The following is a 12,720-nucleotide window of genomic DNA, read 5'->3' as shown; positions in this document are numbered from 1 at the left end:
ACAATAGTACATTAGAAAGGGGGGAAATGAGGCGAGTGAGTCACAAAATTTGAGTGCCATACACGCGCATGGTTAGTGGGTAAAAACGGAAGTTAAAGCCGGAAACTTGATTTTTTAACGGAATCCGATCCTAAGACGTGTGTTTATTAGTTTATTACCACTCCTACTACTATATAAGGTGTTTTTTCAATGATAAATAGATTAAATGATAAATAGGTAGTAATTGGCAACAATAATTAAAGAAATAGATAGTAATTTACAACTTTTAAAGATGTAGGTAGTAATTCACAAATCCTCAAACAAGGTAGGTAGTAATTCGCAAATTATCCTTTTTATTAGTAAAATCGAAAGAAAAAAAATGAATTTTTTTTTGTCTTGTTGAGGCAAATCGTAACAATTGTTTACATAACCCTTGTTCTGAATTTGCATCAACATTACTCCATGTTATCAGCAAATTTGTGACATCCAGAACTAATTCTCGAGGGAAAAAATTACGGATAAATATTTCAACCAAATAACACGCCTTATTTGTCTTGATTTAACTGGACACGCTCGTCAATGTTTAACTTTAATAACCAATATTTTTAACTACGTATTACGGAGTAGAAAAACTATTAAATGTTACTTCAGCCGTCTCTTTTTGTTCTTTACGTTTTTCTCTTTGGTTGTCTCAAAATGTTCTTTACATTTCCTTTTATATTATCACATAAATATTTAAATATTCTATCAAAATTTGTGTCCAATTATTATTTTAACCAATTAAATTTATTTGGTCATTTAATCTCTCACACTTTTCCATATGAACATTAATTATTATTTTTATTTTCCCAATATCAGAATTTTGCTAAAAGTGAAAACATTATAAATAAACCTAATTTTCCTTGTTTAAATAAAAGAAATAGAGGAATCTCAATGCACATTAATTAGTCGTCAAAATGCGTGCAAAATACCAAACGTAAAGAACGAAGAGAGACGGAGGGAGTAATATATTTTCAAAAATACATATTAAGATAAAACCAACAATATATTACATATTAGCATTTGTTTTCATTTACTAGAAATAAAATATGGTCAAAGTGATCGAATTGCGTGAATAGTACAAAAAGTCAAAACGGTGCAAGTAATTTGGGACGGAGGGAGTAATTTCGTATCTAACGCTCCAAGAATGCTAGCTACCTTTCCTCCTCTATATATGAGGAAACCCAAAAAGAACATCAAACCCTAGCGTCGATCCACCTACTCGCTAGTGGTCGTAGCCTTGACGATCGCTAACGAGCTTGCGTGTCTCCGGCGTCGTAGTATTTAGGTGTTCCTTTCACCGGCGAATAAGCCGAGGGAGGAACAACACTTTCTCAGTAATTGTACGTTCAAGCTCCTCTTTTCTCGTCGGATTTCTCGTTTGTTAGTAAGTATCATCGAAATCAGCCTAAGTAAGATAATTTGAGTTCGGATTGGAGGATTAGTTGGATCGATCGTTATCAACCTTAGTGGCTAACTGGCTACTTCCAGTCTTCCTGAAACGCCATTGTCGACAAATTACCGGTAAAGGTTAACAAAGAAGGTCTCCCCAACTTCCATTATATCTCATGTAAGGAAATCATGGCCCACGATGGCTTTGGCATGAATACAACTCGTTGGTACGTAAGTTTAAGAAAGACCCTCGCATCAAACAAGGGCGGATACAAAAATTGTCTAGTTGGTTTGTAATGGTCTTAAAATAGTAGTGTAATTTATATTATTAAACTTTCTTTTATTAATGTAAATTCAGCCTATGTAAAAAAAAAAAAAAAAAAAAAAAAGTTAAAGAACACTAGCTAGTGGGATCGTGATAACTATAACTATGATAAATTAAGTATACTCCGATTCAAAGAAAATAATTCAAAGAGTTCACCATTTAACACTTCAACTTCATATATATTATTCCAACCTTCAACTTCATATCCCTCTTTTAACACTCAATTTTAGTTCACCATTTAATTTCATTTATATATATTATTCCAACCTTCAAATTTCACCTTTTCTTAAATCATATATTCCCAGTAAAATCACAATCCCTAAACTTATACTTTTGTTAATATCCACGTATAGTTCTACCAATCAATAAATAAATAAATCATATAGAAACAATATCATCATCCTCGTCAATTGTAGCGTCCTACCCGTATCGAGCAAAAATCTAGGAGGAATATACCTCTAAGCACAATATCCTAACTAATTTACCATGATTGTAGGATTTCGTAGTCAACCCGTATCTTAACCGTAAAATCTCACCCTTATCTCATTAGAATCTTTAACCACTCAAATTGATAACCCTAGTGTGCCCTCTCTATAAATACCGACTCATGCCTCATAACTCAAGTTTTTGCAACCCCTCAAGCACTCGTGAAAACAAAAACCAGAGAAAACAAAAGTCAATTGCCGAGATTGGTTCCCATCTACTTTCGGCTTCACCGAAATACCATCAAACAACTTCCGAAACCACCGCGAAAAACATCGTCTCATAGTTTGCAGTACCCTCTTCGCATCCGGTTTGTAAATTCTGAAAACCGTCAGTAAACGGAGGTAATGTGACCTTTTGAAATCAACCTTGTTCTTCCGTATTACTTCTATTTTGGTGTAACAGGTTGATGTTCTTTTAACGGCCTTCAACCTCTTGTTTTAATGATTAATGCTCTTCTTTGAGAACCCATGTGCAACAAACTACTAATCAACTTCTCCTATTTGATCCACTTAAGATTAAGGACTTAATATTATAAGTTAAACTACTACCTTAAATACACGCATAGAATATAATGGTAATATGAGTTTAATGAGTATGTTTCTATACCTCATTCGAGAACATATACGATTACTTTCGCTACACTAACTCTAATTAATTATTAATAAAGCCTTCGAACCACTTCTTACGTATATTGACATCGACTATTTTACGCTGTTTATAGAGTAGGTAGATCGTGAGGATACCCACTAGTGTTCTTGTTCGTGTGCGTAATTTGTGAGGCTTGCTTATCAAGGTAAGTTACTATGTTCACCGTTTCGTTAAACCGTGTAAGAAAATATGGTTTTGATGTGCCTTACGTGTGTTATGATTGTACGACATGTTTTGGAAAGTAACTTTGACCATGCCTTATTTAGATTCTTTACACTTCGTATATATGTCCTTCCATGAATCATAGCCATGTTTAATTTTGTTGGTTTTAGTTGGATAAACAATGGAAGTAACCAAGATAACTAGTATATATGGTTTACTCGCGTTTATGGGCTTATTCGATATAAATCATGATGATGAGATAGTTGGTGGAGTTGACAGTTGGTTAATAGCAAAATTCCTTTGGCTCTAATAATGTAAGGGAAGTCTGATGAAAATAGTTTCGCATAAATGTCGAAATAAATACGTAAATGAGCTGCTTATATATATATATATACATATATATATATGATATGGGTATGTGTGTATGGGTGTCTGATCACGCCGGGACTAATTAAAAAGTAACTACGTAAAGTGGAATACACTTGGTTGGTAAGACATCTTAGGCAGGATCTCCTAAGGTGATGAACATATTGGTGGTACGACACAACGTGTCTTAATATTTTAGTCGGAGCTAACTAGCACGACCTAGGCTTATTCTACTCCTTTGAGTTAAAAACACTCACTGGGGGGTGTGCACACTTAAGGACTAAGACCTATTTTGGTGGTTACACCCATTAGGGTGGTAGTCTCGAACTACAATTATGGTGGAATTATCTTGTTCTCTTACCTCTAAGTAATTAATTAACTGTTAATTATGGACTGAGTGCGTGTGCTTGTTACGTGCTATTTGTGCATGAAATGTTTTTAAGATAAAATGTTTTCCAAAGTAAGAAAAAGGTTTTCGAAAATGTTTTACAGGGTGAAGTAGTACTTACTCAATTTCCACTGATTTGTGGTTTCCCTTCTGTATATGTTTTTCCAATTTACAGGTATGCGTGGCACGTCCTGAGCGACCGTTTCACAACAACTAGTAGCAAGTTATTAATAACGTAAATCACCTAAAGACAATCAGTTGGGTTTTATTTAATTCAGTTTGTAACTATATTTTGGGTAGTTGGTTTAAGTTATTTAATTATGACAATGTTGGTTTATTTATAAAGGTTGGATTATTGATGGATAATATAGCCTTACATTTGGGTTGTAACCTAAATGTGGCGGTAATACCCTTAATTTATTATTTTATGCTTCCGCTATAAGACCTAAACAGGTATGGAAATTGGGGGTGTTACACACCGAAATGCACCTTATATGTGTTGCTAAATGATATTTCTTTTTCCGGTCCAATACATCTAAATTACAGTAGTACTTCGTATAATATCCTAGTTTTCAAATATTTACACCATTTTAACTTTCGTGTAAAAAAGACGGCTCAGGGTTGCCATGATGGGGGGCAGAGCCCGAAGGGTGTTGGATAAATAAATTGCACTCACTGTGTCCTTTTTTACATTTTACGAATTTTATTTCGGATGTTTCATTTTGTTCTTTGCATGTTTATTAACATATAATAAATATTCTTTTTCTTTTTTATTAAAAAATATGCACAAGTAAATCTCAATCCACTAATCATTACAACAACCAATAAAATTATTTTATTTATCAAAATGAACCAATAATGGAAAACACACAGATTGCTAACTCAACATACTTGGGAAATTGAAAAGAAATGTAATGAGTTGAAAAAATTGGACCAATTAAAATTAAAAGTTGGCACAAAAAATGACAGTATAATAAGTTTATAAAAGAAAAGTGTATCCCACGTAACAAACATAGTGAAACACCCTAAAAAGATACGTAACAAACAAAAAGAAACAAAAGGAGTACTAATTATCATGATGTTGTAAAACACTATTTATCATTATTCCTCTCAAGCCACTAAATGCATACGTAACCAATAACACCATCGACCTTACTACGATCCCAAACTTTACGGGTTTTTTTTTATCTATATTTGTGATACCACTTTTTCATCAAATTTTTTGATTTGATGGTAGCAATTGCCAAAAAGTTATGACATCGCCTTCTATAATTAGTAGCTTTGCGAAACAGTATGTTATACTCCCTCCGTCCCAGATTAATTGTTACACTTTCTTGAACAGAGCCGGTCAATTACAAACACCATTACACTTTAGGAGAACACTTACAATAACCAATTACTCTTTAGTAACTCTTGACTTGGAGGGTATGCACTTCAAAACTTGACTCCTTGTCAATGTGTCCATACTTTATAGCATGGTAGATTGGTTGGAATCCGACTATCATTTTTCCCTAAAGTTAACAAAAAATCTTTGTGTGATTATTAAAATAGTGCACATGAACCGGAGTTAATTCAGTTTTAGTATGACCTAGTTAACTATTTGTTGGTTTCTAGATGTCATTATTGATTAACACGACTTTGATATCCTACATTGTGCATCATTTTGATGATTGCTTTTATTTTTTACTGTGAAATTCACTAAACCAGCTAAGTTTTATTTTTCGGTCCATTTTTTCGTCCGTTACGAAAAACATCTTTTTCGTAACGGACAACACCCGATATAAAAACTCTATTAATTGTAAGCCGGACATTTGTATCAAACACTACCCGTTACAATAAGTCTATTTTTGTCCGCTATGAATGAAGATTTTTCCACTAGTGTAATTTGATTTCAAGGTTGGCCATTGTCCTGTTTATTTTCATTAGTCCCCAATTCCCCATACCCATTATTCATATATTTTCGACTATAGTTATTTATTATAACTACATTATGCAGTTAAAATCATGATTTGCTTGCTGAACACAGGTTTAATAAAATCTTGTTGAAGTGGAGTCTTTATGTGATTTGCTTGCTGAACACATGTTTAATCGTGACTATAGTTATTTAATATACCCTAAATACTAAACTTGCTGACTGGAGTCTTTATGTAATTTGCTTATGCACTTTTTGTGGATCTGTGGCGTCTGCCAGCTACTAGCTAGTGTCAAATTTGATGCACATTTTTTTTTCTCAACTGCTCGAACATCTTGCAGAAAAATGTGATGCAGGAGAATTAAAACCCCATGCAACCCCATGCATTCATTGATCAACTGTGAGTAAATTTCGGCCCAAAACAATTCTGGAATGAAAACATTATAACCTCGAGAGGTCTTAACTAAAATCAATATTGTACACTCTATTACTTGGGAAAAAACACAATCCCCCTTTCTATAAAAAAACAATCCCTCTTTCTATTGCTTATTTCTTTTCCATCTTGATCACAACCTTCTTTTTGTTAGTAGATCTTTGTGCCGAACTTGTTTCACCATTCTTCTCATCACTTGTAGGTTCCTCACGAGGTCTTTTTGTTGGTGTGATGACATATTATATAGATGAATTATTATTTTTCCCATTTTCGTACTTGTTTTGTATACCCCAATTGATTTCTTATCAACTGAATATTCCGTAGCATTCTGTACTTGTATTCTGTATTGGTGTGCTTCCTTCAGGTCCATTATATGTAGTTGTATCCTTGTGTCTGCCTTCCTTTCAGCTCTGCTAATCTTTTCATGGGCTTCTCTTTCTTCGACCTTAAATATTCTCTTAACACTAATTAAGTCATTTTAGTTATAATATTCTCTTACACTAATTAAGTCATTTTAGTTCTAATGAACAAACTAGGTGAGAATGAGTTGCTCCGATGTGCATAACAAACTAGGTGAGAATAAGTGTTAAATGTTCTCACCTAGTTAGTCTTGTTATGAGCAACAATTAGTGTTAAGAGTATAATGTATAGATCTATAAATCAATTACATGAGAATGAATGTTAAAATTTTCTATGAGCAAAATGTGCATAACGAGCTCTACTATAATGAACAAACTAGCCTTAAATGTGCATAATTTGACCAAAGTACGTTAGAACGAGTCTTTGAAACATGAATTAAGTATGTTAAACATGTAAAGAGTTTAAAATACTTATTTAGGTTCATTGGTTGAAAGTTGAGAGCGAAAGCCATTTTAGTCAAAATGTGACTAAAAATGATCATACGAGCCTTAAATGTGCATAATTTGACCAAAGTAGGTGATAATGAGTCTTTGATACATAAAACTAAGTATATTAAACAGGTAAAGGGTTTAAAATGCTTATTTAAGTTCTTTAGTTAATAGTTAGGAGCGAAATAGGCCATTTTTATTATTATACGGTTCATATGTTCATTATTTCATTGTTAGGAGCAAAGTCTTACTTTATTATACGATACAATATTTGTAATATATATAACTAAATATATATTTCTTTTTTTATGGTCGATCTTCTTAAGGTATTCTACAATCCGATGGAGCATCCCTTCACCAATGGGGAGATGAATGAAGTTCAAGACAAGTTGGCGAATTTCACTACCAGTGATTGTCTTTGATATTTTGAACTTTTTTTTTTTTTTTTTTTTCCTGGTAATGAATCTTGATTATGGATGCTAGTTTTTTAAATAATTGTATTATTATCGACTTTTAGATTTACAATTATATACTATTTAATTTAATTGTCTATATAATTTGATACTTTTTTTTAGTGAAATATGAGGGTTAACTAATGATGTGGTTGAATTGTATAATATGTTTAACAAGGAAATCGATTATATAACAAATTCTAGATCAAGTGCTGCTCATTTTTAGGTCAAGTGCGGCTCATTTATAGGTCACGTGCTGCTCATTTTTATACTTGTGCTGCCCATTTCTACGCCACGTGCGACTCATTTTCCAAAATTGGCACCACCAAATTTGTCAAGTGCGGCTCATTTTCATAAATTGACAGCCCTTGAGAAACATCAAGTGCGGGCACTTCAAGCGCTCCACATGTAAAAGCCCGCGCTTAGAGGCGTTAAAATGAGACCGCGTTTGAGGTTTTTTTTACTAGTGTATGGCCCTTTTTTCTTTTGGAAAATGAACGACTTCCCATGTGTGATTGATAGGTAATGCTTGTAGCTCTTTATGCATGACATCAACCCATTTAGGATTGGAAGTTGCCTTCGTGTATGAGCCTGGTTTAGTGAATTCTGCCGAATGAGCTATGCAAGCTTTATGATGAGATGGAATATAGGTGTAGCAAACTAGATTACTTCAATATTTTGGGGGAGAAGTGTTGGTCTTTAAAGGATTGAGAACATAATATTCTAGCCATCCAGGAGCCTTATGAGGTCTAAATGATTGTCTATGTAAATGTGGTACAAAAATAGAATCAATTGTAGATTGAGGACAAGGAGAAAATGTTGGTTGTGTGGAGGAGGAAGAAACAGGTGAGGCGAAGAAGACGAAGTGGACGAGAGTGGAGAAGATGTAGACGGCCCGGAGTGATCAGAATCTGATTGAGACTCAAAAGGATCAATGAAGATATGATCAGTATTGTTGGTCGGAATAAAGAAATTGAAAGGAGGTGATGAAGTGGATTGTGTTTCAGGGGAAGTATAATATGGTAAGGAAATTCTTGTTCATAAAAGACAACATATCTTGAAGTATGCTTTTTGTTTGTGGTCAAATTGTAGACTTTATAAGCCTTTTGAGCATGGGGATATCTGAGAAAAACACAAGCTTCTGCTCTAGGGTCAAACTTTGATCTACCAAATTTTAGAGTGGAAACATAACGTAGGCAAACGAATACCCTCAAATGAGATGTATCAGGGGCCGCACCATGTAGTTATTCTTATGGTGAAATATTCTTAAAAATAGCCAAAGGCATTCTGTTTATAATGTGTGTGGTAGCTAATGCACATTCGCCCCAAAATTGGATATAGGCAACTGAGCTTGAAAGAAAAGAGCCCTAGCTATCTCTAACAAATGTCTATGCTTCCTCTTCATTAACCCATTTTCTTGTGGAGTATGAACACAACTCTTTTGATGTTCTATATCTTTCTTCTTATAAAATTCTAAAATATCTCATTCACAAAGCTCTTTTGCATTATCCGTCCTAATCATGCTCACAGCGCAATTAAACTAATTTTCTATATCGGTTACAAAGTTTTCCAAAACATTCACAGAATATGATTTAAACTTCAGTAAATGAACCCCCGAGTGTTTCTCGTAAAATCATCGACAACGGTGAGAACAAATTTACAACTATTGGTCCATTATTAGTAGCATGCCTATAAGCACCCCATATGTCAACATGTAACCCAAGTGAAAATGCTTGGTAGTAGAAGTGTGACAGGAAAGGAAAGCGTACACTGTCTAGCCCTAGGACATATTTGACATATACAATCTGCCTCTTTTGAACGTTTAAATTAGAAAAAGCAAGTTTCAAGTTTTCAACTGACTAAAAGGTATGCATTTGCCCCATTCTAAGGTGCCAAAGCTTAGCATTATTACTAACACTTAACAAGTAACAACTATGCTAGCATCATTATTGATATCTGAATTGAAGTGGCTGCTAAATGAAGGATGTCACTAGAATTGTGAGGATTTGTCACGGTAGCAATATCACAAACATAATATAGCCTGCTTTTCAACCTACCAAAAGCTATTGGTAATGTCAAGGAAGACGTACCCCGTATAACACGTACCCTGTATAACACAGAGGAAGCCCGCGCGGCTAAGCGTTATTCGTTACTTCCTCCGTCTCTTTTTGTTCTTTACGTTTTCCTTTTTGGGTATTTCAAAATGTTTTACATTTCCTTTTATATTATCACATAAATGACTTAGTATTCTATCAAAATTAGTGTCCAATTATTACTTTAACCAATTAAATTCATTGGGTCATTAATTTTTCTCATTTTCCAATATCAGAACTTTGATAAAAGTGAAAACATTATAAATAAACATAATTTATCTTGTTTAAATAAAAAAAATTGAGGAATTTCGATGCAAATTAATTAATCGTTAAAACACGTGAAAAATTTCAAACGTAAAAAACAAAAAGAGACGGAGGGAGTAGCAAATGCATAACACCAGTAAAAGAAAAATAATGGAATAATACTCCCTTGTTTGGTTATCAATTGTTATTTTATTGAAAAAGTAAATGTGATACTCCCTCCGTCCCGGAATACTTGAAACGCTTTCTTTATCGGGCCGTCCCGGATTACTTGAAACGCTTCTAAAAATGGAAACTTTACATAATACTTTATTATTTTCTCACCTTACCTAAGGGCCCACCAACAACCCTACTACCCCAAATAAACATTAAAAAATTCATGACCCCCCACCACATCCCACTATCTATATTAAAAAAAATACCCTACTACTAACTACCTTTCAATTAAATAAGAAATCAATTAAAATGGTTAGCCATTACGCCGCTCCCGTATAAGACATGAATCATTTGTGAAAACCACTGTTCAAATCACCACATCACATAGCTTGGTAATAGATATCAAGTTAAACTGAAACTCTGGAACAAACATTACACTCCTCAAAGTTATGCACTCGTTTAGTTTCACAGTCCCCGTATGAGTTATCTTGATCTTCCTCCCATCGTATTGCATCGTATTGTAATAGTATTGTAAATTCCATTAACCACATTATACTCGGTAAACAATTTAATATCACATCATATGGGGTCTGATTGCACCCAAAAAAAATGTGGTCTGAATGTCTATGCCTCAAGAAAGAGGAGCTTCCAAATGTCTATGTCTAAACCAAATGGAGCTTCCACGCTAAAACCAATTGACGATAGCCTGACAATACTCCAGACATTTTATTATTACAACGCACAAGAAGAATTACCAGTTAATTAAAAAAAAAAAAAAAGGCAATAATGCAATGTTTATAAGAGAAGTTTGAAATTAACTTTTTGTTGGTGAAAAAAGATGCATATATTTATATAGCCTATTACGAAAGATAAACGTCCTATGCGATAGGGAGAAGTAAAATTTTCCTAGTTACATTACATTAATTTCTTTTTCTATGATTTCTTTTGTTCACAAGTACATGTTGCAACAGGAACACACCAACAAAAGCAAAATCACGAGACTTAGAATTTTGGCCTTGTGAATTATTTGACCACCAAGTTCGCGGTTGCGGCGATTTCATTAGATTGTAGACCGTAACTCTTTTCAAAGTCTTCTCGGAAGATGACAATGGTTCCACCCATGTACAATAGAAACATTTTAAGAAGAGTGTTGCCATCACCGAGCTCGCCAATACTTCCATACATCCCACAAAGAACATATGCTACAGCCACAAAAGCCGCTATCGCCATTCCCAACAACTTCTGTCCACGATCCCTAATTAAGATATTAAACCAAACCAAATATAAATAAATATAGATTCAGATTCAGAAATAACAAAACCAAATATAGTGGTAGATCAATATACTTCACTTACCAAAGTTCACGGTCCTCTTCGACATTTATGTCAAGTTGAATAGTGTCAAACCAAACCAATAGATGCATCACCAACTTAGACATGACGAGGGGGAAGACAATTACAAAATACAGGAAGATTCTACGAATGGAAACAGGAAGGATGACAGACATCCAAGGGAACGGATCAGCCCACACCGTGGAGTGAATTCCATATACTGGAATCTGAATGCACAACCCAACTACTAACCACGCAATAACAGACCAGATCAACTTTACACAAAAGGGTGCCTTCTTATCTGCCTTTTGTACCTCAGGAATAAACTGTTTCACCGATTCTCCCATTCTGATATAACTAGTTAACCAAACAACAACGAGCATACCCTTAATTAGTATCTCTATTAAAAATAATCAAATTGGTCCAACAAATCACTCATGGGTCAGATCTTTAACAATAATACTTCATATGTAATTACTCTTAAATTTTCGAGAAAAATATAAAAACAGCAAATTTATCAAACAAATATCACGTTTGCAATTCAAATTTCAATCAAAAATACCAAAAGAAAAACTAATTCACGCAAACAGTTCCGAATCCTTTATGGCTTGTTTGGAATTGGCTCAAATAACCTGTTTGGGAACTAAAATAATTTGGATTTGGCCTAATTTCAAACACTTAAAAGAAACAGGCCCAGTTTCAGAATTTGAAATCCATAGTGAATGGCTGGCATTTGAAATCCACCGTGAATTTGGTTTTCCCCAAATTCAAATAGTTAGGTTTTGGGTTTCCCCAAATTCAAAGAGTTAGGGTTTGGTTTTCCCCCAAATTCAAAGAGTTAGGGTTTGGTTTTTCTCCAAATTCGAAAATTTAGTGCTTAGATTTCCCCAAATTCGAAGCTGGTTTTGATTTTTTTTTTACAGTCAGTTGTTGATAAGTTAAATAATTCCATGAATTAACACATTTTAATTTGAGTTTGAAGTGCATGTTCTTGGATTTCACAGAGTATTGAACACCTTCCATTTTTTTAATAATGTTTCCCAAACACTTCATTTGTAATTCAAAATTCAGAATTTCAACTTCCAGATTTCAATTCATGTATTTCAAATGAATTCCAAGTTTCCAAACACTACCTTAACTTTTTTGCAAATTTGGTTTATTCATGAAACGTAATCTACTAATTAATTAAAGGACTGATTACCTACAAATATCAACCGAACAATTTGAATCAAGCTCTAAACAACAACGAAGGCAATTAATGAAGAACAACGAAGGCAATCGAAGCGTACCTGAGAAAGTGGAATTAATCCAAAGTAGAGAGAGAAAGCTAGAGCGAGAATCTCAGAATCGACGAGGAGGATATGGGAAGGGTGAGACTGTGAAAGGAGTTGGGGAAATATAAAATTCATAAATATACCCGGTCCACACAAAATACTGTGGACCAGGCCC

General features: G+C 34.0%; 1 protein-coding gene and 1 long non-coding RNA gene across 2 annotated transcripts; one reads left to right on the top strand and one right to left on the bottom strand.

Moving 5' to 3' along the window:
* Positions 1–2,377: 2,377 nt before the first annotated feature.
* On the top strand, positions 2,378–4,142 carry LOC130461246 (uncharacterized). Its single transcript, XR_008921657.1, has 3 exons — positions 2,378–2,562; positions 2,943–3,014; positions 3,961–4,142. It is a non-coding gene; the product is annotated as an uncharacterized lncRNA (long non-coding RNA).
* Positions 4,143–10,734: 6,592 nt separating this feature from the next.
* On the bottom strand, positions 10,735–12,720 carry LOC110782069 (protein transport protein Sec61 subunit alpha-like). Its single transcript, XM_021986144.2, has 3 exons — positions 12,561–12,720; positions 11,296–11,628; positions 10,735–11,195 (listed from the first exon to the last, which is right to left on the bottom strand). The coding sequence occupies exons 2-3, from the start codon at positions 11,616–11,618 to the stop codon at positions 10,964–10,966; spliced, it is 555 nt and encodes a 184-aa protein (XP_021841836.1). The 5' UTR covers positions 11,619–11,628; positions 12,561–12,720; the 3' UTR covers positions 10,735–10,963.

The sequence above is a fragment of the Spinacia oleracea genome, chromosome 5 (assembly GCF_020520425.1).
Source record: "Spinacia oleracea cultivar Varoflay chromosome 5, BTI_SOV_V1, whole genome shotgun sequence".
Taxonomy (NCBI): domain Eukaryota; kingdom Viridiplantae; phylum Streptophyta; class Magnoliopsida; order Caryophyllales; family Amaranthaceae; genus Spinacia; species Spinacia oleracea.
The sequence above is the reverse complement of the archived record's forward strand: the minus strand, read 5'-3'. Positions and strand labels throughout refer to the sequence as shown.